This window comes from Colletotrichum phormii (genome assembly GCF_030913505.1).
Source record: "Colletotrichum phormii strain CBS 102054 chromosome Unknown BDP81scaffold_23, whole genome shotgun sequence".
Taxonomy (NCBI): domain Eukaryota; kingdom Fungi; phylum Ascomycota; class Sordariomycetes; order Glomerellales; family Glomerellaceae; genus Colletotrichum; species Colletotrichum phormii.
This window is the reverse complement of record NW_026851465.1, coordinates 76,958-102,444: the sequence shown is the minus strand read 5'-3', so window position 1 is coordinate 102,444 and position 25,487 is coordinate 76,958. Positions and strand designations below refer to the sequence as shown.

General features: G+C 53.5%; 8 protein-coding genes and 1 non-coding gene across 9 annotated transcripts; 8 read left to right on the top strand and 1 right to left on the bottom strand.

Annotated features, from left to right (window-relative positions):
• Positions 1 to 38: 38 nt before the first annotated feature.
• BDP81DRAFT_453366 (short chain dehydrogenase) lies at positions 39 to 941 on the top strand (the record flags this gene model as incomplete). The annotated part of the gene is made up of 1 exon (XM_060592827.1): positions 39 to 941. One exon carries the CDS (start codon positions 39 to 41, stop codon positions 939 to 941), a length of 903 nt encoding a protein of 300 aa, XP_060440607.1.
• Positions 942 to 3,168: 2,227 nt separating this feature from the next.
• BDP81DRAFT_453365 (uncharacterized protein) lies at positions 3,169 to 5,549 on the top strand (the record flags this gene model as incomplete). The annotated part of the gene is made up of 3 exons (XM_060592826.1): positions 3,169 to 4,457; positions 4,505 to 5,213; positions 5,268 to 5,549. The coding sequence occupies 3 exons, from the start codon at positions 3,169 to 3,171 to the stop codon at positions 5,547 to 5,549; spliced, it is 2,280 nt and encodes a 759-aa protein (XP_060440606.1).
• A 5,067-nt stretch (positions 5,550 to 10,616) lies between these two features.
• Positions 10,617 to 11,513, top strand: BDP81DRAFT_105273 (uncharacterized protein). Its single transcript, XM_060581418.1, has one exon. It carries the CDS (start codon positions 10,730 to 10,732, stop codon positions 11,402 to 11,404), a length of 675 nt encoding a protein of 224 aa, XP_060440605.1. The 5' UTR covers positions 10,617 to 10,729; the 3' UTR covers positions 11,405 to 11,513.
• BDP81DRAFT_464390 (high-affinity glucose transporter) lies at positions 11,475 to 13,258 on the top strand (the record flags this gene model as incomplete). Its single annotated transcript, XM_060594143.1, has 4 exons — positions 11,475 to 11,523; positions 11,591 to 12,397; positions 12,454 to 12,915; positions 12,969 to 13,258. The coding sequence occupies 4 exons, from the start codon at positions 11,475 to 11,477 to the stop codon at positions 13,256 to 13,258; spliced, it is 1,608 nt and encodes a 535-aa protein (XP_060440604.1).
• A 4,523-nt stretch (positions 13,259 to 17,781) lies between these two features.
• Positions 17,782 to 18,520, top strand: BDP81DRAFT_329634 (uncharacterized protein; the record flags this gene model as incomplete). Its single annotated transcript, XM_060585335.1, has 2 exons — positions 17,782 to 18,101; positions 18,169 to 18,520. The coding sequence occupies 2 exons, from the start codon at positions 17,782 to 17,784 to the stop codon at positions 18,518 to 18,520; spliced, it is 672 nt and encodes a 223-aa protein (XP_060440603.1).
• Positions 18,521 to 18,806: 286 nt separating this feature from the next.
• BDP81DRAFT_t296 lies at positions 18,807 to 18,889 on the top strand. The gene has a single exon. It is a non-coding gene; the product is annotated as a tRNA-Arg (tRNA).
• A 456-nt stretch (positions 18,890 to 19,345) lies between these two features.
• Positions 19,346 to 20,325, top strand: BDP81DRAFT_464388 (alcohol dehydrogenase; the record flags this gene model as incomplete). The annotated part of the gene is made up of 2 exons (XM_060594142.1): positions 19,346 to 20,267; positions 20,300 to 20,325. The coding sequence occupies 2 exons, from the start codon at positions 19,346 to 19,348 to the stop codon at positions 20,323 to 20,325; spliced, it is 948 nt and encodes a 315-aa protein (XP_060440602.1).
• A 141-nt stretch (positions 20,326 to 20,466) lies between these two features.
• On the bottom strand, positions 20,467 to 22,305 carry BDP81DRAFT_464387 (putative xylanase 27; the record flags this gene model as incomplete). The annotated part of the gene is made up of 4 exons (XM_060594141.1): positions 20,467 to 21,398; positions 21,430 to 21,957; positions 22,020 to 22,250; positions 22,287 to 22,305. The coding sequence occupies 4 exons, from the start codon at positions 22,303 to 22,305 to the stop codon at positions 20,467 to 20,469; spliced, it is 1,710 nt and encodes a 569-aa protein (XP_060440601.1).
• Positions 22,306 to 23,494: 1,189 nt separating this feature from the next.
• On the top strand, positions 23,495 to 25,250 carry BDP81DRAFT_409733 (glycosyl hydrolase; the record flags this gene model as incomplete). Its single annotated transcript, XM_060589089.1, has 3 exons — positions 23,495 to 23,657; positions 23,726 to 24,051; positions 24,102 to 25,250. 3 exons carry the CDS (start codon positions 23,495 to 23,497, stop codon positions 25,140 to 25,142), a joined length of 1,530 nt encoding a protein of 509 aa, XP_060440600.1. The 3' UTR covers positions 25,143 to 25,250.
• Positions 25,251 to 25,487: the final 237 nt, after the last annotated feature.

Sequence of the window (25,487 nt, the reverse complement as noted above, 5' to 3'; positions counted from 1 at the left end):
CCTACCTACCTTACACAAAACCCGCACCACCACCCAAAATGGCAGACCAAACCCCCCGAGCAGACCTCACAAAACGCCAAATCCCCTTCATGACCCTCGCAACAGGCGACACCTCCACCCTCCCAGGTGGTCCCTCCCGCATCGCCTCCGCCACCGACACAGCGCAATCCCGCTTCGCCCTCCCCGGCACAGCAATCCTAACAGGCGGCACCGGCGCCATCGCCCACGCCGTCGCGCGCGCAATGCTCCAGCACGGCCTCACAGGCCTCATGCTCCTCGACCTAGACGTCGAGTCCCCCGCCGCAAGCACCCAAATCTCGTCTCTCCGCGCAGAATTCCTCTCTACCAAGATTCTCGCGCGGAGCGTAGACGTCACGGACGAAGTCGCCGTCGCGGAGGCAATGGAGTTCGCCGCAAACGAGTTATCCGGGATCGATTACCTGGTCTGTTTCGCGGGCGTGGTAGGCTGCCACCACGCCCTCGACATGACCGCCGCGCAATTCCGTCGTATCTTGGACATCAACACCACCGGCGCCTTCATCTGCGCACAAGCCGCTGCGCGCATCTTTGTCCGCCAGAACCGCGGGGGTAGGATCGTGTTCACGGCGAGTATCTCTGCGCACAGGGTGAATTTCCCGCAGCCGCAGGCCGGGTATAATACGAGCAAGGGCGCGCTGCTGCAGTTGAAGAGTAGTCTTGCGGCGGAGTGGGCGAGGTATGGGATTACGGTGAATAGTGTGAGTCCTGGGTATATGGATACGGTGTTGAATGAGGGGGAGGGGCTGAGGGAGGCGAGGGAGTGTTGGGCGGGGAGGAATCCGATGGGGAGGATGGGGGGCGTGGATGAGGTTGGGGGGGTTGTGGTGATGTTGTGTAGTAGGGCGGGGAGTTATTTTAATGGGAGTGATTTGGTTGTTGATGGGGGTGGTGTTGTGTTTTAGGGTGATGGATTTTGTTTAGACGCTTAGAGTGTGGGAGGTGGAAGGGCGAGATGGGATAGACTAGAAGACAATCCACCATGGGTCTAGACGTATGGAAGCACATTCCTGAGATGATTACAATCGGCTGCCGGAAGAGACGTTGTCGCGGAGTTTGAACTATTGCTTTTGGGATGGACCTGTCAACGCATCGTGAGCCTCGATGAGTACTCGAGGCGTTTGGACGACCCATCTTGGTCATGGTGGCGGTTGAACATCTAGAAGCTCATGCCCAAAGGAGCTTCCCCCCTTCTCTACCCTCAGTCATAATCGAGCCTTCTGAGCCCTTCTAGTCAGTTCTTAGATGAGGGCCTCTCTCCTACCCACTGCTTACAACACCTCTTCCATGGCATGTCATATTGGTCCAGCGGTTGACAGACTGTGGTTTGGGCTTCAAGTCATGAGTGTATTTCGACATGAAGACGCACATGTCACAGCACACATACATGAGTCTATTATGCAAAGTCATAATAGCATAATGGGAGCCTGGAAGAGAACATCCCGCGTGCCTCATGTAGCAACGAGTGCCTTCTGGGTGTTCACCCGTCAGATAAATTGCGATACCAGGGCCCCGTTCCACTAACGCTGGAGCTAGGACCCGTAGCTTGGGGTATTTGACCCCGAAGTACTTTGTGCCCGAGGTGTACGTGATGCCGGTGATAAAATGCTCCCAGACACGACGTCAACAAGTTCAAGTTAAGTGTTGCCTCATGTCGTGTATCTTTACTACAGCCATGCTTCCCTAATCCGCATCCGTATTAGGAGGCTTTTTCATCGTGGTATATACTCTCGACGATGTGAGCGAAGCGTCGATGAAATTTCAATAATGATCGACATCGAAAGTATTCCAAAGAGTAAGAGGGTAAATACTCGGTCGCGCCCACCAACGATGAAGAACAGATCGCAGAAGAGGCCAGCTCGACAAGAAAAAAGAGCAAGATCATGCTCGGGCGCCAGTACATTGAAGACCTTGTTGCTTCCGACCCCTTCTGCGGTTTACTGTACATGTTCCGCCTATCTCGACGATCGGAGATGGTTATACAACACAGCCCTCCAGGGAACCCTCAGACAACTCAGCATTCGCCAGTGACGACATAAGGAGTTCACTATGGACGATACGAGAAGGTTACCTCTATCTTTTTTTGCTCGCCCAACACAGGACTCAGGAGGTGGTTCACCCTGATTTCAGGGGCACGGCCTCGCCGGACTGGCGCGAGTTCGTCCCGGATAGGCCAGCGTTCGCGAGCTCATGTTCTTCAACACATGAATCGCATACAACAAATCTTTTCTAATCCGGTGAAGCCTGTTGGTCAGGAAAAGCCACTTATGGTACTGGAAATTCACATTTCGGACAGTTTCACGGAGTCTGGGCCCCGCCTCTCATTCTCGGGGGCCTTGAATCACCGACTGTTAGGGTTGGGTCTTCCAAGCACTGGGTAAGCTGGCCAACTATGAAGTAATGCTCTCCCCAGGAATCATAGGCGCTGCAAGAGTGAGCGATGTGTTGCTTTAGTCCGTCTTAGCCGGAGACTGCCTAGTAAGGAGGCAGATGACTTAAGGTGAGGTTGGCTGGTGTGAGATGATCTTCAGGCTGCTTAGAGAATGCCCTATGTGTAGTTTGTTCTACATTACTACATGGATGTTGACTAGGAGAACAGATAAGTATCTACCTATTACTCAGTCAGGTTGGTCTAGGGTATAGGGCAGGAAGCTCGTATTAAAGTTGAGCGGCAACATAGGTAGCCAGGACCAGATGGTGCATGGCCAAGGGAAGCTGTGGACATCACTTTGACGGTGCGGGGAGCCTTTCATTGTTCAACAGACACTGCCTGCTTGAAGTTGTGATTGAAATCTGGCTGGCATCGGAGTTGAAGCCTTTCACAAGGAACTACAAAGACTCATGTCATTCACTTCTCCTGCTGCTGGCCATGTGAGTTTGCTCACTTGCACCTCCCAGAGTAACAATTTGTGGGACCGGACGGAAGCAGAAATTTGGATGCGATCGGCGATAAGAAAATAAGACGTCACCACCCACCCCGCCACCCACGACCGCCGTCACGTGCACGCTAGTGTTATCGATAATCACAGGGCAGGAATTCCCGACCTTGACGTCGACCGCCCGAATTTTCTCAACCGCTTAAGCTTCTCAACGCGTCAACACCAGGATCCACTGCACAACGCGACACCCACGATGAGCTCGTACAGACCATACCCGCCTCGAGGCAATGCTCGGGACGACCGCAATGGCGGTCGTTACGAATCCCGTCCATCAAACCATCAGCCCCCGCCACCTGGAGCAGGCGACAAATGGCGCAACCCATGGCCAGAGGACCGTGAGTACCGCCACCGCTCAAGATCGCGATCTCCACCGCGGCATTTCGACCGCTATGATTCTTACAGAGGAGACAACGATATAGGAAGAAGATCAGGGGGCTACGATGGCTACAGACCCGATGACCGACCGCCCCAGAGCGACTTCACCTTCCGGATGGATAAGCCCTCCGGCGTAGGCAATACCTCCAGAGGAGACTCATACCGCCCGGGCGCATATCAGGGCAACGATAGAAGAAGAGCCCCACGCGCTCGGGGAGGATCGTTTCGTGGCCGCGGTAGAGGCGCGTACTGGAAGATCATTCCAGCCGAGCGCGAGCTCTTGCGCACCCGCCGCGATGGAGTCGACGAGAACCTAGTCAACGAGGAGGGCGCTGGTGTAGTATACCGCGACATCAATGACCTATCGGACGACGAAGAGGCCGACATGGAGATCTCTGACAATTCTGACGACGAGGATGACGAGGATGACGAGGAATCTGGTGAGCCTTCCAGCAAGCGCGCCCGCCGCTCTGGCAACGACGAATCGGGCAACAGCGTCCCGAAATGGTCGAACCCAGATCCGTACACCGCCCTTCCCCCGCCTGATGCGGCCGATCGCAAGAAGAAGGACATGGTCAAGATGATTCGGAAGGCACGAGTCGACGAAACTGCCGCGGACAAGCTCAAGGCCAGCACAGAGGCCGAGGAATTCATTTCCTTCGACTTCGACGAACCTAATGACGAGGAAGAGATCATACTTCCTCCCTCCGAGCCACCCTCGCCTCCCCCTCCTCCCCCTCCTCCCCCTCCTGGTCCAGCACCTCCTTTGCAATCCTCGTCCATTGCTTCTAGAGTTACTCCCAGCGGTCCTCGTTCAGAACGTGGCAATCCGCCTACCTTCAGCGGATTATCACCCGCGGCAGCGCCATTCACGCCTAGCAAGCCTTCGACTTTGCCCCCCAAGCCCGCTGCGCTCAACGACGCTCTCGGCTCCCGGAAGCGCACTGCTGACGACCATATCAAGCCTCCTACTTACGCGCCGCTTAAGAAAGTCAACAAGATGCCCGTGGGTGGCGCGATCTTGTCCGAGTGGAAGGTGACCAAAGGCGAGGATCCCACGCCTTGGGTCGACGCGGACCATTCCAAGACCTCGGACATCAGTGTTTGGTGAGTCGCGACAGCTTTGATTCAGATTTAGTGTCTAACCTGGATAGGCTTCACAAGGAAATTGTCGACTTCTATGAGGTCGTACGCCCTCGCGACTTTGAGCACGAGATGCGAACACGGCTTGTCGACCGAATCCGCTCGGTTCTCAAGACTAATCGCTTTTACAAGGAATGTGACGTTCGCCCATTTGGCTCGTACATGTCTGGCCTCTACCTGCCCACGGCTGATATGGACTTGGTCATTTGTGAAAGAAGCTGGATGAACGGCGCTCATTCCAACTTCTTCGGTATTAAGGCTCTGAGGAACTTTGGCAAGTTCCTTTCGTCCAAGCGTCTGACCCATTACAACAGCATGGAGTTCATCGCAGGCGCCAAAGTCCCTCTCGTCAAGTACATTGACACCGAAACTGGCCTCCGGGTTGACATCTCTTTCGATCGCCTTGATGGTCCTCAGGCCGTCAAGACATTCATCGAGTGGAAGAAGCAGTATCCAGCCATGCCAATCATCGTCACAATGGTCAAACACTTTTTGGCGATGCGCGGCCTGAATGAGCCTGTCAACGGTGGCATCGGCAGCTTCACTGTCACCTGCATGGTCGTCAGCATGCTGCAGCTCATGCCCTCTGTTCAAAGCCGGAATCTCACACCCGATCACCACCTTGGACAGATGCTCATGGAGTTCTTCGACCTCTACGGAAACAGGTTCGACTATGTCAACACGGCAATTCGGTTGAATCCTCCAGGTTATGTCCACAAGGTCAGTCCATATCGGCTATCTCGCTGACTACTTTTACTAACGCTTCCATCGCAGCACCGAGTTCATGACGTTGTCTACAAGAACTTCGATCGCATTTCCGTCATTGATCCCAACAATCCCGCTAATGATATTTCTGGTGGCTCTAGCAACGCTGGCCGAATCCTGGAAGAGTTCAGCATTGCACACCAGATGCTCAAAAAGAGAATGGTGCAGCTTGGCCAGGCGGGCTCCCGCGCCGATGGACCTGCCAGCATCCTCGAGACCATCTACGCTGGTAACTACTCTTCGTTCCGTCACCAACGTGCGCACTTGCGCCAGCTGTACGACTCAAGATGAGGCCTCAGCTTTTGCAAACCGCAGTTCGAAAGTATCGTTCCAGATGTTGATACAGGAAGGATGGGTTTTACATGATATGTCGGAAGGGAAGCGAATCATCAGGCTACAGGAATCATTTGCGTTGCATTGTTTAGACGGGCGGGGACCAGACGCTCCAGCTTGGAGACGGAGTCAAGGAGAGGCGGCTGTTTCTTTCTCACGATACCCACCCCTCGTCCTGGTTGACTTGACTTCTTGGGTCAAGTCTATTTTTCTCGAGGTGTTGCCCTCTCTCTTTATTTCTTTTTTTTTCCCCTTTCTTTTCTCTATTGTTTCGCCTCTTTCCGAAGCAAAGTTGTATGATAACGGCGGCTGGTTAGCTGCGACAGGGGATGTCGACGAGGATTGACTGTCACAGGCCCGGTCCTTTTCTACGCAAACATGTCCCAGTGGCGTGTCTAGCCCCTTTCCCTGCTGGCCAGTTACCGAACGAAGCATTTGGGCCCAGCCCTAGTGGGCTCAACAATGAACATGGACTTTTTCTACTACTATTACTTACCCTTGGCAGTGCTACCGTTCCTTTCGGGTAGCGGAATGCCTCTGCTCCCTTGGCACTACTACGCTGGGCCTATGTGGCCCTGCGACTTGCTAACGGATTCGCAGATGACAGGACCTCCTGGCAAGCTTTCTCGCGGGGGCTTGCACGGGGGACAAGAGCGATGAGGCGGATCCCCGTATGGGGATCTGGCACGAGGATTCGCAAACAGAAAACAACAAACAACTCTGGCTGACGCTCTTTGGAGTTTGTCGGCCTCTTTTCTCACTGCATTTCTGTGCCTTTGCGCATGGGTGCGGAGAGGAAAAGCAACACACCAGGGGGCCCAAGTGAGAAGCACCAGTCCGAGGAGGACGGCGTGCCGAGACTCAACGCCGCCTCAACTTCCACCTTGTGCTCAAGATCTCATACGGCTTAGACGCCGTCGATGTGCCTAGGGTGTAGGTTGAGGGGGAGCGGGAAGTCGTGGCTAGCTTCTCTGCCGATTGAGACTCTCATGTTACTTAAGGACCTGGATCCTTTCCATTGCAACCATGCAACGGAAGTCAGTCTCCTCTGGATTTTCCAGAGCATTTTCTCATTGAAGCACCCATGTTTCCAAGAAGCGCTTCTTCCGTTTGCCGCCTCGATGAAGCTGAGGTTCTTCTTATTGAAGTTACCATGTGCGGTCTAGTTTAACACTATACCCATGCGAGTTATGACGGGCAAGCCTTCGCATAGGATAGAGGAAGAAATTTGGAAGGGAATTACCACGGTGATGAACGCCAACGAGTGCAATGCGCATGCAAGAGAAGAACATATCACTTATAGCAAGATCACCTTGGTGAAGGTTGCAGCACGGGGCTCCTCTTTCATCAAGATCTTGTTAGCGACACGGCAAGGTGCTATCGCTTCCGCAGTCCTGGTAGAGTACTAAGCTTGCGTGCCCAGATGAAAGAGACCATTTCTGGAAAACTTATGCGACCCGATACTTTGGATCTCGGACGTTTGACAGAGCCAAGCAAGCTGTGCGCCATCTGAGTTAGATCGGAGCCTCTCGGCCGGTGTGTAAGTGGTTCGTCCGGGCTTCGAGTAGGAAAACAGAATGGCCAATGTCCAGCTCGCCGACCACATAGGTATGGCCAGCAGCAAAAAGTAGAATGACGGTCCGGCTACCGAGTTCGATCAGCATGAATCCCCGCATCGGGGTAACGTTGCAGTCCTATCATTCTGTCGAGGAGTTGCGGCAGGCCATTGGAGGATTTGTTCTTTCGGTGTCTTGCGCAGAGGGCGTACAGAGTTAGATGCAGTAGTTGGGCGTGTCGATCTCCGTAGAAGGACCAGCAAATGACCGGTAGGACGGTGGTGAACGGGGCCCTTCTTCGGGGAGTCTGCGGTGTAATACCTGAGCTAGGCCTATCATCCATGGCCTCCGAAAGGGAAGAGATTGTGAATTACCGTAACCCGTAAGTAAGGTTGAAGGCGCATTACCGCCGGAACGAAAAAAAAAAAACCTGTCGTATGGTCACAATGTGGGCATCGAGATTTGTGATAGAGAACGGTTATCCATTGAAAGTAGAGAATAGGTACGAGGCTCGCTCTGAAATAGGTGATGCGAGCGAGTGTGGGCCTTGGTGATTATGTAACCGAGGTCACGTGACGGGCAGTGAGGCCACAGATGGTTGAAGCCATCACGACAAAAAAATTTCCTCAAACTTTGCAGGCGCCAGGATGCAAGGGTAGCAAAATATGAAATTTCTGAAATATCAGGTGCAAGGTCGAGCGATGATAAACGTGTGATTGATGAGAAGCGGTCCATTCAAGGCACACGCATCGCAATAGCGAGCAAGGACCCCAGCGTCTTTTCTGGGCCCCGTGGAGTGGTGGTCGACCCGAGTTGGCGCTAAAACGGTGGCCAAGATGTTAAATTGGTGGGGATACCTTAGGTAATGTCACCACTGAAGAGACAACGTTTGGTTGATGTGTCTGGCACGACTGCGAGAAAGCGAAGTTGAATGGTTCTGTCTCATCATACTTCGATTATCAGACGGTCAAGCTGTGACACCGAACGGGTGTCAACAATCTCAGCTGGTCTATAAGCCAACATCGCGGTGAAGAGTCGATAGAGAATGTACCAAGAAGAGGAGTGAATCACTCGTTGCGACTGTAGAGCGTGGTCGTCGTGACGGACAAAGTTGATCGGGGTACCTTGAGGTGGGCTGCGCCGTGTCGGAGAAGTGGTCCGAGAATTGGAGGCCCGCAGCTCGGGAACCGTTCCCCCGCAGGAGATGGCTTGATATCTAATAAGTACGATTATGAAAAAGAGGGGAGCCAAAGTCGCCGGAGCACAGCGAAGCCTCGTCAAGCTGGCAAAATACGCGAGGGTGTGGTCAGAAGGCCGTCACAAGGCGAAGTCTGCATGAGCTTTGGAAGGGCACGCCGCTGTATCCTCGGGGGACTTTGAAGAGCAGAATGCTCCTTAGAACTATTACCGTGGTAAATAGGCGAATGGGCGAACAGCGAGAGGCTTGCTGTGGGAAGAGGGCCGAAAAAGGAGGATTCGATTCGACCGCGGCAAGACAAAGGCGTGGCGTTCAGACGTGGTAACTTGTGCAGTAGTTGAGGCACAAGGCCAGCAAAGGCGGCGGCAACTAGACGGCATTGCTCACTGGCGGTGCTGGCGATGTAATTTGGTTGGAGGTTTTGGTGACGGGATGTTGGACGGACATCAGGCCCGATCTGAGACGGGAGTTGGATTGGAGCACTGAAGGTAAGATGATGCGGGTGGCTTGACAAGGGCGACAAATGAGGTGGTGTCGAAGTCTCCCTACCGGCAGACGTTCACATTGTTGGAAGGAAGGAAGTGACCGTCTTGACCTACCTTACCAAGATAACCAATTGAGTTACAATTTTCTCAATCACTGGAGGGAAGGATCGAGGGAGGTGCAAAGTAACTGTAAGGTGAGGCCGGGGAAGAAGGAGCCACGTTGGATCCTTCCCATGCGGGTGGAGTGGGGCGAAGGGAATTGGTGTCGACGGGGGAAAGAGCTGTTGGATTGTTGGAGAGAGCTCTCCTGCCTTTACTTCGCTTTCGTGTCGCATTGTCCCGTGATGATCAAAAACTGCAAAAACTTTTCCGGTAGCCGAGAGTTGGAAGTCTGCCTGTCTGTAGTCTTCGCCCAAACTTATCTCAGTTACGGCTGATGGATAGGTACCTCATCTCCTCCTGCACCAGCTGGATCTCGACAGAGCTTCCCATCTAAGAACTTTACGAGTTTTCCGCAGGTTCTCCGCCTGTTCTCCACAGGTTCACTTGGCAATACACATCGTCTTCTAGCTTTTCATGTGTCTACTGGGAAAGGTCCCGCAGATTATTTGACGAAACACGTCAGGTTTGTGGCACAACACCGTACTCTCCCTCTACCGCCGGGCGTCAGGGTACTAAGGCTTGCCAGAAGCAAGGCGCGACTCTCACCAGATGGCCGAGGCGACTCTCCATCGCCAAGCTTGCTCCAAGCCTGTCTTCGTCGGAGCAGCAGCCGAAAGGGCACCAAGACCCAGACATCAATCTACTGGGCGCTAAGTGATGGCATCTCAATCAAATCGTCTGGGCAAACCCTTCCTCCAGCCAGGGATGGTGGCCAACTTTTCTCGATCCTTTGCCGACATATCTGTCAGCAGGTACCTAGGTTCCTGCGTAGGTACTTTAGGTAAGGCAGTGAGTTCCAAGTCGTTTCGCCCTTGTGACGATTCAACTGGCCATCATTAAAGCTGCGTGTTTGATCTTTATTTCCATCGTGATCCATCACCCAAGTCGGGTGCGGGGGAAATGGGCCGCGCAGATTGGTCCGTCAACTGATGGTCCCGTCCTTGGAGGAGGAACGACGGGAGGTGGTCCACCGTTCTTGACCCGCCCGGGGCAGAGAGCGGGCAGGGGTCCGGACGGAAAAGACACACGGACAGCGAGAGAGGGAAAGGGCGAATGAACCGTGTGTTCCTCCTTCCGTCAGGCACTGGATTCGGTTGAATCTGACAACCTTGCGCCTGAATGTTCAGGTTCCCGTCAGGTAAGCAAGTGAGGTACTTCCTGCTTTTACCAACTTTGGCCTGCTTGCACTTTGTTGCAGGTTTGGTTTGGTACGGAGTATGAACCCATGACTAACAAACTAACAACATGGCACCAGCATGAGGGAAACCGACAACAGCCCAGATGTGACATGCCCATCCGTGTCCACAATCCGCACCACCAAGGTTCTCAGTTACGATAATCGACCGAGTAGCATAAGCGACAGAGAAGCAGTCAGGCCAGGCAGACCAGCCAACAGACAGATGAACACCATAACCGCACAGCAAGTTCTCGGTCTGCACATTTCTGCAGCAATATACCTGGGCTGGTGGTACTTAGGATTTGGACACACCACCGACACGAGCACAGCATGAGACATGCAACGCAACGACACCTCTCCCTACCACCCGTGTGGCATTTGGGATCTCGCCTAGCTTTCTCGTCTGAGTTTCCCACGCTGCTCGCCTGGTAACATCGCCAATCATCCAATGTCGCCAGCCACTCACGGCTGCCCATCCCTCCCATCCTGAGTTGACTCTCCTCTTCTCCGCATTTCGTCTCCCACACACCACACATATGCTCACACACCCCGGATGATCAATGTTACGCTGGACGTGGCTGGGAGCTCCTGGTTCCCCATACTTCATTGTGCTTCATTCGGTCACAGCTTCTCGAGCTCTTCCGACTGAGGTGCCTTGTGCAGGCATACGATTCCTGATCAATGAGCTCCGCGACCTCGCCGTCTCAACCAACGACCTGGCAATGGCCCAGACGTCTGTCTGTGCCTTGACCATACCTACTCGCCCGACCTGTCACACAATGGCCCTATCACCCTTCGAAGAACTGATCGTCCGTACCCTTCGTTACTCCTCCGCACCTGCTTCTACCCATGACCACATCATATACCACGGGATGGGAAATCCTCCACATCAACCATGTCAACCCCATGTGCCAACGTTTGCATTCGGTCCGTCCTGTCTCCCCAGACAGGGTTCCCCTTCGATCGACTCAACCGGCCAGCCCAATGTCATTCGACGTCGTAACTCGGTACGACGGTGGGCCGTGTCGTTACCCATCCTGCGACTCGGGTACCATACACACGAGGCAACCATGGCTGCCCCCGAACCGGGCCCAGGCAATCCACCGCCGACTGTACATGCCTCACCGTTTACTTTAAGTTTGGCTCGCGCCCACCTGCAAGCCTTCAAAAGCCTTGAGGGACCTTCTCCGCTGACGAATACATACGACATCACAACTTCATCTCGTCCCACCTAGACGGACGATTCAACTAATTGTAACTGAACACAACTTCAGAGACAGTCGCCTTTGCGCGAATATCGCCATCATGTATCAGGCGCAAAACATCTACTTCATTTGCGGTTTCGCCGCCATTGGTACGTGAAGCTAACTCCAGTTCTCGGGTAGCCTCAAACCTTGAGGATCTTACTAACTAGAGCCTAGGCGGTGGCCTCTTCGGCTTTGATATCAGCTCCATGAGTGGAGTTCTAGGAACTGGAGCCTATAAGAGATACTTTGGAAACCCTACATCATATCGTCAGGGTGGTATTACTGCTTCCATGCCTGCCGGCTCCCTCGTTGGATCTCTCGTCTCCTCCTTCATTGCCGACAAGTACTCCCGCAAGGTCGCACTGCAATTCTCCTGTATTCTGTGGACCATTGGCGCCATCCTTCAGTGCGCTTCCGTCAACGTCGGCATGCTTTGCGTCGGCCGTGTCATTGCGGGCATGTGTGTCGGTATCGCCTCCTCCATTGTTCCCGTCTACCAGTCCGAGATCGCCCCCAAGGAGATTCGCGGTCGCGTTGTTTCGCTCCAACAGTGGGCAATTACATGGGGTATCTTGATTCAATACTTCATCCAGTACGGCGCCGCCGAGGGCATTGGAAATGGGCCAACTGATCCCGCCCAGCCGACCGCCGCTTTCCGCATTCCTTGGGGCGTCCAGATTGTGCCTGCCGCTGTATTGTTTATTGGACTGTTCTTCTTCCCCTACAGTCCTCGCTGGCTTGCTAGCAAGGACCGTTGGGATGAAGCCATCAAGGTACTCGCCCACCTTCACGGCAGCGGCGACGTCAACCACCCAAAGGTCCTGGCCCAGTACCAAGAGATCGAGGAGGCCCTCCGATTTGAGCGAGAAGAGAACATCTCTAGCTTCAAGGGTCTCGTCGCTCCCCGTATGTATAAGCGTGTGTTGCTCGGCATGAGCATCCAGATGTGGTCCCAGCTGTGCGGAATGAACATCATGATGTGTAAGTGACGTTATTCCACTCGTGCATGTGAACGACAAGTTGCTGATTTGATTTAGACTACATTGTCTACATCATGCAGGGTGCCGGCATGGGCAACCCCCTCCTGACTGCATCTATTCAGTACATCATCAACGTACTCATGACTCTTCCCGCCATTATCTTCATCGACAAGCTTGGCCGTCGCCCCCTGCTAGTTGGCGGTTCATTCATGATGATGACCTGGTTGTTCATTTCTGGCGCGCTGCAACAGTACTACGGAGAGCCCAACACCGATGCGACACGCAACGCCGACAACGAGTCTGTTACCTGGATCGTCCTCAACCAAAAGCCTGTCTCCGCCGCTATCGTCTCTTGCTCGTATCTCTTTGTCGCGACCTTCGCCACTACCTGGGGCCCGGTATCATGGACTTACCCTGCTGAGATCTTCCCAAGCAAGATTCGCGCCAAGGCCGTCTCTCTGTCGACTTCGACCAACTGGTTCTGGAACATGATTCTTGCCTTTGCCGTTCCCCCTCTGTGTAAGCTGAACCATACGGCACGTTTGATGTTAATACTAATGGGTACTTGACAGTGTGGAACATCAACTTCAAGATGTACTACATCTTTGCGACGTTCAACGCCCTGGCCTTCCTTCACACCGCATTCTTTGCTCCTGAAACCAAGGGCTTCACGCTCGAGGAGATGGATGATGTCTTCAACTCCGGTCTTCCAGCCTGGAAGACCCATCACAAGAAGTCCCGTCTCGACGAAATCGAGCGAGAGATTGCCGCCGGAAACCTCAAGGTCACCCGTCACGGCGCGGTTCCTGCAGAAGATACCCATGAGGTTGTTGCCGAACCTGAGAAGGGAGCCGCTGTCTAAGCACCACGGTAGAGTTTCCACTCTCGGAATTATATAATAATGCCCAACAGGGGCTGTTGAGAGAGATTGTCCATGTGTAAAAGTGTGTTTGAAGCGGATGAGGCGAATGAAGTATGGCGAATGCACGAGGTGGCAGATTAATTGATGCAAAAGATACCATAATCACTTACATTGCTCTACTTCTTTGCTTTGAGTCTTGGACACGCCCACATGTGTGACGCGCACTGCGAATGAAACGGGAAGGAAGAACAAGAGGGATGACAATTCCGATGATGAGTCAAACTCGACTACTATGAGGCTAGGGTACACTGCGAAACTCCTTGAGCTACCCATTCCTCCCATGCATACACACGTACCGAGATAGGCTTCCGCAACCCGGGAAGGAAGTGAGGTGAGCTTTACTTGCTTTATACATACACACACACACACACACACTCTCTCTCTCTCTCTCTCTCTCTCTCTCTCTCTATATATAATGCCTCTCTGCAGCCGCAAAGTGATACACGGTTGGCTGAAGGATCTGGTGAAGCTTTACTTTCGCTGCGATGACTCGCAATTGCAATCAAGCCGTCCATCTTAATTGGGAGATTTGTGGAAGTTGTTTATCTGGCAAGCTCTCCTCACAGGTGTCTCTCGGGGTTTCAGATGTATTCCATTGTGAATTAGCCGAAAATGAGACGATGTAATGTCAGATAGCAGCGGGATGATGTTGTGAGGCGGTGCGATGGATTTGGAAATGCCCGGCTGCTTGAATGCAAAAGCAGCCTCAATCGAACGGGAGGAGGACGAGCATGAGACCGAGCATTCCCACAGCTCGACAACCAACAGATAGCGAACGGTCCTTTGCGAGGTGACTGATCTTCGACTGAGGCGTCTATTTATATCTGTCAAGGTTCTACTGTCCTGTCAATCCCCGATCACCATGCTCGAGACGAGTGCGTCATGGTTCACTCTGAGTAATTGGGATCAGTGATCGACCATGGGCATGGTCATTGCATTCTCCGGATACACCAACGGCCCCATCGCCATCGTCCCCGGCGAAGACAGCACAAGGTTGCCCTTCCCATCCTTGAAATTCTCCACCTCCTTACTCGAATCCAACGCACTAGCCGTCTTATAGAATCTTGCATCCAACTTCCTCGTGCTCGGATCGAACTGAAGCGTCCACTCCTTCACCGTCCGCCGACTGCCCCTTGCCAAGTCGTCCATCAGAGCACTTAGGTCACGGTAGGGAACCATCTCCGTGAACCACGACGTCCACATCAACAGACCCCACTCCAACTTGCGGAAACCGTCGATGCTGCCGTAGACTTCTTCTACTTCCCTACGGAGCAACCGTCGGTCCTGGTCTGAGGCGTTGTCGAAGATCTGGAAGAAGGCCTCCTTGGCTTCTGCTACATATTTCCCACGAGCCAGAGGTCTCCTTCATAGCCGCTCTCGCTGACGCAGATCACCCGCCGGAGAAGGGGCCAGGATATACACGTGCCGTCAGCGAGACCCCGGGATGGAAGCAACTCGAGCTGCATGCTTGGCGGAAGCTCGTCGTCTTGGACAGTAACCTTGGACAGTAACCTTGGACAGCGGGGCCAGGATGCGTAGATGCTGCGATACATTCCACCACACCGGTCCCATCCCGTCCGTCACCCGGAAGAAAGGCTTGTACTGATCCGGCAACGGGGCGCTGAGCTCCAGCCTCTTTTCAAGGTCCTGGATCTCCTGATGCGAGGGGGCAGGGTAGCGGAGCAAGCTCTCCGGACGAAAGATCTTGTCCTTATCGAGGTCAACCGGTCCAAGAACCGTCCGTTCGACGAGCATATCCTCCCGATCGCGCAGTTCATCGGGGGCATACGGCGCATTAGCGTGTGTGTTCTCATCGATTGCGCGCGCGAGTTCGGCGATGGTATACCCCTCGTACGGCCTGGCCTCTCTGGTCCACATTCGAGTCGTCGTCTGAGCATCTCGCACCCCGCGTCTGCGGCTTCGCGGATGTGCGCGAGGTCGATATTTAGGTGCTTGACGAGAGCGTTCTTGGAGGGATCCGTGAACCAGCCGTAACGCCATAGTTCGCGCATGCTGCCCAGCATAGGCATCTGGTCCTGCGCGGTGTGGAGGGTGGCTATCGTCCTCCCCCATAACTCGATGGCGCTCTCTTCTTCACTTTCGTGGGTACTACTTTCGCAACTTTCACCCCTCCCCTCATCCTCTTCCCCCTCTGCGGGGACGAACCCATCAACAACCTCTTCCTCAAATCGGTCCCCTTCCTCCTCCATCCCGCTACTATCATCGCAACTCGCGTCCCCATCACCCACCGCATCACGAAACAACCTCACAGAAAGATCAAGCGCCAACACCCGCCCCGTCCCCTCGACGACCTGGTTCATCTGCCACGGCGCCAGCATGCACTCCCAGAGACCCCAGAACCCGGCCAGACGCATCGGGACGGGGCCGTGCGGGTTCGCCCTGTTCTCTTGGCCTAGCGCCAGCTCGCGGGCGAGTTCGTAGGTTGATTCGTCTTCGTGCCAGGTAGGGGCGAAGCGGTTGCAGACTAGGGTGCGGGCGTAGCGTTCCAGGGCGTCGAGGGTTGGGTCGCTCTCGTCGTCGTTGTCATCTTCGCTGTGTTGAGAGGATTCCGCTTCTATCTCGGCGTCTGAAGATGGGTGAGATTGCTGTTCATGGTTGGAGGGGGAGGAAGATGAGGAGGAAAAGTGCTTCGGAACAGGCGTAGCCCACCGCGGCCATCTCCCAACACATTCCCACCCAAAAGCAAACACAATCCGCGTAAATGGGTCCGCGCGCGCGGGATTCACGGGGGGTTCACGGGGACCTCATACATGCTAGATCCATTGTCGTCGCATCCCTTGCCGAGAGTCCGGCACCGGCTGAAATCCTCCGAAAAGACCTCGGGCCCGAATTCCCGGAGGTCGAACGGCGGAATCCCGTGCGCGTGGAGGACCGTCAGCAGACCGGTGCCGTGGTCCACTTGTCCGAGGACCGCGAGACACACGGCCGTCTCCCGGACGTGTTGGACGACTTTGCTTAGGGAGGGTTCTTCTGCGATGGAGGTTGGGCCTGTTAGGTGGCGGAGGAAGAAGACCATTGTGGCTGTTGCGGCCCGGTCATCCCCCTCCGTTTTAGACAGAGTTCTTACAAGAGGATATTGTTTATTGTTCTTGGCGATGATTGGGAGCCTGTTTCGAGACATGACATCAGAGTACCTGGTAGGTATGGTGAAAGGTTTATTTAGAAACAAGGTTGAGGCGGAGAAGTCAGCTTCGGGAGTGGTAGATTGGTGGCGGGGTTAGCGCTGATGGCGCATGCATGTCAGACGGGATGACTCCATTGATGATCATGATGAGTGAAATGCTTCATCTCCGAGATAGAATCTGGACGTGAGAGCTATTAATCATGAGACAGAAGAGGGGATCATGGAGAATAGTGAGAATAGACTTTGATCTAGATTATTGCGCATCGACAGCACTCACTGCCAAAGTTGCCCTTCGTCTCATAAGTACCTTACCCGAGGAGGTGGACACTGTCTCATCTGAGCACCGTCATGCCACGCGATGCCGAGAAGGCACTTTGCAGCATGAACATGAAAGGACAGCGCTCCTTCAAAACAGAAAGAGCTTTTGCGAACGGAAGCGCACTTACTTGACTGGAGTACTCCGTAAAGCGATCCAAATGTTTCTATTGAAAGGAACAACTTCTCAGGTGGGCTTTTCTTCCCGTCAAAGCGGCTGACAGCCAAGAGAAATATGCTTAATCCACTCTAGGTACGAGCTTTGGGAAATGGAAAGACCTCAAAGGGGATTAGCACGTCGTACCAAGCCCCCAATGCCAAGCTTATTGTGATCCCTCGTAAGGCTGATTTTGGGACAAGATCGACAAGTGACGAGGTGAAAGGTCTCAACGGAAGCCTTCCACGTTCCTACCTACACGTAACTTTCATCTCATTCAGCCCAAGTGGCGGCTGCTGTGGCTCTTATGTGAGAGCTCTCTAGCCCATTCATGAGATCCGTGAGCCGGTGAAGCTGAGGTTTTGGTGCTGACAACGTGAGACTCTGACGCGTTAGGCGACTTTGGCATGTCGCGATTGGCAGCATCGTGGCAGTGGCGCGGTTCCAGCAAGGGGAAGAATCCTACTTGTGTTCGATGGTCAAACCCCTGCTCTATGATTCGGCTGCCTAGCGCCAGCCCTGTTCAGTTGTAAAGCCGCTTCTTAAGCAAGGTGTTCCGTGTTGTTTCGCGAGAGGAGGCTGTTCCATGGTTCTGGGTTTACTTTCCTTTCTGCTTAACGTCACTCGTCGACATCATCTCACAGCGATACCCCGTTTCCATTGACTTGAAAGTTGAACATCTGGATGCAGTCACCTGAGCAAAAGGCGTTGCTTAATATCAACTACACTCGGCGGTCAGGTGGAAGTTGGCGAGACGAGGCACACGAGATGGATCATTCCTACGGGCAGCAAACGGGAGGCCATAACGCCGACCCGACAGGATCCGATGCGAGGGCGGCACAACACATGAACACGCATTACAGCCAGCCACAAGTCGTTGACGATTCGTACGTTGAGAATGGTCTTCATCCAGTGCCGGAGCCGGACAAGATCGTGGGCGCGCCGTATTATCACCAGTACAACCAAGTACCCGGTATACCGAGCCATCCTCATCAGCCATCAGCGTCGAAGAGGAGGATATGTGGTATGAGCTTGGCGATGTTCATACTCTGGTGCATACTGGGATTCCTTCTTGCGCTGCTAGCCATCGTTGCCGGTGTGTTTGGGAGCATGCTCGCAAGGCAGAGCTCAGAGATCCTAGACCTTAAGAACGTGGCGGCGACAAAGTAAGTATCCCCAATAAAACACCTCATTCAAGACCGTCTGAAGGGTCGATACTAACACTCATCGCAGGACAACCGGCTCAGACACCAACGGCACAGCAACGACAGCAGCGCCCGCCGCGACGACGACGTGGGTGCAGGTGGTGGACTGGGAGTACATTGGCTGCTACGAGGACACCTCGAACCGCGTATTCCCGGACAAGTACACGGTCATTGAGGACCAGACGAACCGGCTCTGCGCGGAGGTGTGTTCTGATTACGAGTACTTTGGCACCGAGTTCGGGGACCAGTGTTACTGTTCGCGGACGCCGCCGACGACGGTTGCGCCGGCTTGGAACTGCGATATGCATTGCAATGGCGCGCAGACGTCGGAGATTTGTGGGGGGTACTTCTTTTTGAGTGCTTGGAAGAAGAAGGTGTGAAGTATTTGGAGAGAAAGTGGATGTGATGACCTGGTATGTATTTGCTTTCACAACATTGCTTGGAGTTCTTTGGGCATGGCTGGTTGGGATACCCTATGGCAATAGACTTGTTGAATTATTAACGTGGCTGATCAAGCACCATCTTGATCATCGTCAGAATGCCTGTGAAATGCTCAGGGGTGAGTGGTGCTCGTTGTTGTGTGGTCGAGATGTGGTGTCAAGAAGGCTTCATAAAGCCCAACCCGGCCTCTCTCTCCAATATCCAGCGATGGATCTGAACAACCATGGCCGGTTGGCCCAATGGCAAGGCGTCTGACTACGATTGAACATGTTATCAGGAGATTCTGGGTTCGACCCCCAGGCTGGTCATAATCTTTTGAAAATTCTGCATCCTGGATGCCGGGTTTGAATTTTTTTTGCGCGGGCTGCGGGCCCGGCCCCCCGCCGAGTCAGGGCTTACTAGTCCGGGCCCGGAATTGGCCTCCAACGCTCAGGCGCCGCCGAAACTGTCAAACAGCACTCACAGCACTCGGCAAGAAATGAACGACTGCAGGTTTCTATAGATTCAATCCCGGAATCAGTCTATGCCACGGAAACCGTGTCTTTCTTTTGCGCCTCATGGTTTGCAAGGCATGTACCTTAAGCTGCCGCAGTTTTCTGCCGGCTGCCGCAACTAACAATTATTTTTGGTGCAGGCTCCGGCGGGGTGCCCCACCTCACCGAAAAAAGGCTTAACTCCGACCAGATACGTACCCGTCGACGTCTCCCGTCTGAACGGAATATTTCCACTCCTCTTCTCCCATTACATGACGCTCGGTGAGAACCATGTCCTCCACCCTTGCGCCGCCAGCGCCGGCATCAGTCTCAGAGCTTCTGACGTTGATAATAACCACATCGCCAACCCCGTCCGCGCCTTTGACAGAACTCTTGGATGCTGTCTTCAAATCCATCCGCCTTCACTGCAGTGACCTGTTGTCGTGCCGCATCATCGTTGTCTTGGACACGTATGAGCGCATAGGTGACGTGCCGAGGCTGAAGAAGGGTCAGGTGACGGAGAAGGGCGCAGAGGAGTATGCAGAGTACAAAGACAATGTCAAGAAGCTCGTGCTAAGAGAATACGACCAATATGAGAGTCCTGGGGAATTGAGTCGAGCGCAAGGAGACGCAGAGTATGGCTACAACGGACGGGCGGCGACCGTAACAACGAATTCGGCGACATTTACCGTAAGCCTGACAAAGGACTTCCGGGTTTCTTTCGTCGAGCCGTCAGAGAGGCTGGGTTTCGGTCTCGCGGTGCGGACAGCCTTGAGAATAGCGACAACGCCCTACGTTTGGGTCCACCAGCATGACTGGACGCTCGTCTATGACATTCCCGTAGCGCCAATACTCGACGTCATGAAGACACAGGACTCAGATGAAGAGAGCCCGGTGAAATATGTCTGTCTTGCTTCGGTACGGATGCTGAAATATGCCGAGACTGCCCACGCGCAAGAGTTCCCGCATCTAAGAGCGTTGACGGCCAAGCTCAGGCGAAATTTTACATCCAAATCACATCCGGGGACGCAGGTGCCGCTGACTCCCATGTTCTTCTGGCATGATAAGCCGCACATCGCAGCTACGGACCATTACTTGACGCGCGTCTTTCCGACGCGGCTGGCGATACCTAGAGGGGCGTTTATCGAGGATACGATCGGACATCGGGCGCGGACTCAGATGAAAGAGCAGGGCATGTGGGCGAGATGGGCTTGTTGGTTATTTTATCCTGACGAAGGAAAGCAGTTGTGTCTCCGGCACTTGGATGGTAGGAAATGGAGGGGCGCAGAAGGGGAAGTCACGATGAAAGAAATTTGGAAGCAGGCCAACAAAGAGACGAGGACGATAGATGATGAGTGAATCTGAAAGTTAGAAGACAAAGCCTTCGTACATCGGGTTTGCCGACACACACACTACTCTGGAACGAGATCCGTTGCAGTGTAGTATTGACCTTTGCCTTCGTAAAGCCATTCCTTCACCCAGACATCGCCTCCAGACGGGCAGTTAACTCCAGAGCCAGCGCCATTGCAGGTAGCGTAGATACTCACCAACGACCCGGTGAAAGGACCACTCTGGCCACTGACCAATCTTGCCGAGAACGTACTCATAACGATTTGCTGGTCCGGTTGAGAAGCCTGGGATGCGGCCATCGTATAGTGGGTGCTGTTGACTGTAGCAATCTGGAACCAAATCGGATCGTCTCCCCATGCTTCAGGCAAATTGACGAGGTTTTCTGCAGGCGCATCTTCTCCTGTGGCCCTGAAGCGTAGCATGCGAGCATTTCCTCCGGAGCCATCCGTCTTGGGGAGGGTTACTACCCCGACATCTGCGTGGTTGAATTGCGTCAGGAACAACGTAACACCAGTTTCTTGGTCAACGTCAGTAAGTGGTGCGTCAATGACGGCTTGAAAGGTAAAGAGAGAGTCCGTCTGAGGTCGTCCGATGAATGATAGCCCCGAACGACCATCCAGCTCCGCGTTATCGCCTGTGAGGTTCGCGCGACTAGGCACGACGTGAAGTCCTTTCGAGACATCAATCGAAAATGAGCCCTCAACTGGAACTCTCCAATGGATGAGATTGCGAGGGATACTGCTCAATGTTGTAAAGTCGTACGTGTCGGGGTCCGAGTTGAATGGGCCGTCTCCCGAGAGATCTCTCGATGTTGCGGGCATTTGCCAACCCGACATTTTGCCTCTGATAGGTTCCAGTATCGGCCACTCGCCTTCCCGCCAAGTGACTGAGAACATGACTGTCTCGCGGCCCATGGGATAGATTCTCCATTCTGGCCCGGAACGGGTGGCGAGAGCGACACCCCACCAGTTCCCATCAGAGTCTTGGAATAGATCTGCGTGGCCCGATAGTCTATCGTCCCGAACTTAGAACCAACCAGGAAGTATCCCGAAGAACGTGAATGTATACCTGGAAATACTCATCGGTGCCCTTGTTCGTCAAGACCGGGTTATACGGGCACGGTTCATAGGGGCCAGTCAGGCTGGAAGATCTAGCCATGACTTGGTAGTGCCCAGTCTCGGTTCCTCCCTCGGCCGCAGAGATGTAGTACCAGCCGTCCTTGCGGTAGAGGTGAGGACCTTCAGGCCATACACCGCCAGTGCCAGCCCAGAGGAGAGTGTTGTTGACGACTGTCCCCGCCTCGAGGTCGATGTCGAGAAGAACGTGGCCGCCTCCCGGGATGTACATCTTTCCGTCGTCGTCCCAGAAAAGATCCAAATCTCCGTTCGGCGTTGGGAATGTGTAAGGATCACTCCACCCTGCTGCGTCGAACGGATCGCTCGTTTTGAAGACCGTGCCTAGCATTCCGTCGGGCAGGCCGAGGTACTCGCACACCACCCAGAACTCGCCATCATGATGCCGAAGAGTTGCGGCGTAGAAGCCTTCTTGTTGACCTATAGAAAGAAGATCAGCATTGATTGTGCAGTTGGGTGGGCCATTAGGAAGGTGTTCCAACCCTTGGTTTGCTGGCTGGCGCCAGGCATTTGGTTTTCTCGATTCCATACGTGGCTTATCAACTTCCAGTTAATCATGTCTTTGGAGGCGTATAATGGCAAGCCCGGAAATGTGATGAAGCTCGAGGTGATGCAGTAGAACGTGCCGTCGACCTGGGCGCAAGATGGATCGGAATGCCAACCAGGCAGAATTGGGTTGTAGAACGTGGAGTTATCAGCTTCTACCAAACATGCTATCAAAGAAGTGAGCAAAGCCCCTAAAGTGAAACGCCATATGTAAGAAGTCATTTTGAAAGAGCTTAATGACTATTCTTGTAATTCCGAGATTAGAAGTAAGCAGCACAATGTTATACAAGCAGGCTATATACTCCGTAAAGACGAGCAGAGCAATCTAGAGACTGTGTCCCTCGGCATAAGCAATGGAAATAACCCTGGAGAGTTTCTTCATGATATTCGTACCCTGGAAACGAAGGTGAGCAAACCAAGAGAGGACGCTTACTCCGGCTAAAGGACCATGCAGGCCCGGTAGCTGGGTTGTGCGAGGGTAGTCACCTTCTCTACTAATCCATGCGGGGGTGTCGATGTCACATCAAAGCTGGCAATCAAGTAGCTGTTGGCTATGACATTTCCACCGAGCGTTTTCCCTTTAATCACTATATTGCCTAATTACAGGCGATGACTTTACGCAACGAAAAGAAACACAAGAATTGCCCTGATCCATCATGAGCAGACCTGATAACCAATGAAAGTGCAAAGGAAGTTATGAGAAGACGGTTCTCCTAGTAGTCCTTTACCCGATTGCCGAACAAAAGGTTTGATCAGGTATCCCATCTCCTTCTTATGCGGCCCGATCCGTTTGGCTCGAAAACTTCGGTCCTTGACTCCTTACGCCGAATTCATCCACAGTTTTTAACCAGACCTAAATACCACGCTGGATGGTAATTGAGCCGTGTTACATTAGCGAAAGCTACCCATGCTCACCTGCACCCCGCATAAGTTCCTCCATCCGAATCAATGAGAGATTAGCGGTTGGGACTATCCCATACGAACCGAATCTTCCACGTGGAGAACATGCATCCGTCATCCAGAATAACCATAGTTTTGGAGCACGGCATGCAGTAGGAGTGCTTTGTGAAAGCTACGCGATAATGTTGCGTAGATCGCACTAACAACTTCATCATGTATCGCAATAGGTTACCCGCCCAATACCCAAGCGTCCGACACGATAGCAGATACTGCCGTCTTGCATGATCTAGGAACGACGATGGCGACCTAGAGCATACAGTTTTCAACGCGGACTAAAGGTCAAGCCGAGAAACATGTATCTAAGATCTTGGCATTTGAGAGTGTGGCTGACATATAAACTATTGACAGAAGCCGATAAATGATACAGGGAATGATAGAAGCACCATCATATCTTTGATTCCTTAACTGAAAAATTGAAATCGGCATTGTTCGTCATTTCCAAGCAGTCATGATGAGACAGCAAGTTTCTGCAGCGCTTTCCCTTATTCTTCTTGGCTTCGGTCAAATCGGTTCGGCCTTGACCACTCGTCAGGAATCGACCTTCACCAACCCAGTGATATGGGCCGACCTCGCAGACGATGAAGTCTTCAGGATCGATGACACATTCTACTACAGTGCTTCGACAATGCACTACTCTCCCGGCGCACCTCTTCTCCGGTCTTACGATCTTGTCAACTGGGAGTTCGTCTCGCACTCGGTGCCAAGTTCTCGCTCAACGGCAGCGATCACGCAGCCTACGTCAACGGGGTCTGGGCCTCTTCGCTGGGATACCGCGAAAGTAACGGTGTTTTTTACTGGTATGGCTGCATCCAAGGCACGGATGAGACGCATATCTACACTGCCTCCAGTGCCGAGGGCCCGTGGACTCATCATGACCCCATTCCGAAGTGTTACTATGACCTGGGCCTGTTGGTTGATACCGACGACACCATGTACATCGCCTACGGCGCCATCGACATCCGCCTTGCGCAGTTGTCGCCAGATGGCTTCACAGAGGTTCGCGACGAGGTAAGTTGGCAATGTCTCGAAGCTTTCCCCCAGATACTGACTCCTACCAGGTTGTGTACACTGAAGATGCCCACAGGTACATTGAGGGCTCGAGATTCTACCACATCAACGGCAACTACTACATCTGGGTTACCAAGCCCGGAGACGAGCAACATGTTCTGAAATCGACATCTGGTCCCTGGGGTCCATATGAAGCCCGACAGGTGGTTGCGCAGATGAAGGCTCCTGTCGAGGGAGCAGGAGCACCGCATCAAGGCGGCCTTGTGTCGACCCAGGATGGAAAGTGGTATTACATGGCCTTTATCGACGTCTACCCCGGTGGCCGTGCCCCCGTTCTAGCCCCAGTCGAATTCGATGCCGAAGGTTGGCCGAACGTGGTCACAGATGCAAACGGTGCGTGGGGTGCCGAGTACGCCATGCCCGTCACAACCTCAAAGACAGTCCAGGGCACTGGGTCTTATGTCGACAAGTTCGATGGCGTCGCCTTAAACCCCCGTTGGGAGTGGAATCATAACCCCGATAACAGTGCCTGGAGCTTGGGATACGACGGTTTCACCCTGCGAACTGCAACGGTATGCGAGGGGCTGTACGGAGCCGCAAACACCCTTACTCAACGCATCATCGGCCCCAGAAGCCAGGCTACGTTCCATCTCGATATCTCTGGGATGGTGGATGGAGACCAGGCAGGTGTAGCAGCACTGCGTCAACTGAGCGCTTATATCGGGATACACAAGGTGGATGGCGTGTCCAAGCTTGTGTATGTTGACGAGATCAGCATGGCCGTGCGGGACTCGTTGACAACTTCGAATGGACAGGTCAAAGCGGAAGGACCTACTGTAGCTGGCAGCGATTTGTGGCTTCGCATCAAGGCCGACATTGCACCACCTGTAGCCGGATCGGGTGCGTGGCCCAACGCTACGTTCTGGTTCAGCACCGATGGTGACAACTTTGAACAGCTCGGACCTGTGTATGGACTGAACAATGAGTGGTTCTTCTTCATGGGGTATCGATTTAGCGTCTTCAATTGGGCCAAGACTCGTTTGGGTGGCAGCATCCTGGTTCGGGAGTTCGAGTTGGAGATGCTGGAGTAGAAAAAAGCCGATCTCTTATCTGTCGTTCTGAGAGGGGTATCCAAGAACACCTAGCTTGGCCGCTTCTGGGGCTCTTGACTTCTACACCTGACAAGATCGATTGCGAAGGTAGATAGAGTGGGAAACTTCGATTCTTTGACACGGCTATAGGAGGTCACTTCTCCTCTTCTTGGCAGATATTTGGTGTCTTTAGTAATTTATATCAATAACACGCAGCCAACTTTGATCGTATCTCGCTGTCCGCAATAAAGAGTGGTCGCCTTCGATGTCTGCGAACACACTGCCGATGCCACCCCAATACATGCCGCGTACCACCATGTTTGCCTGCTCAGGATTCGCTCTCAA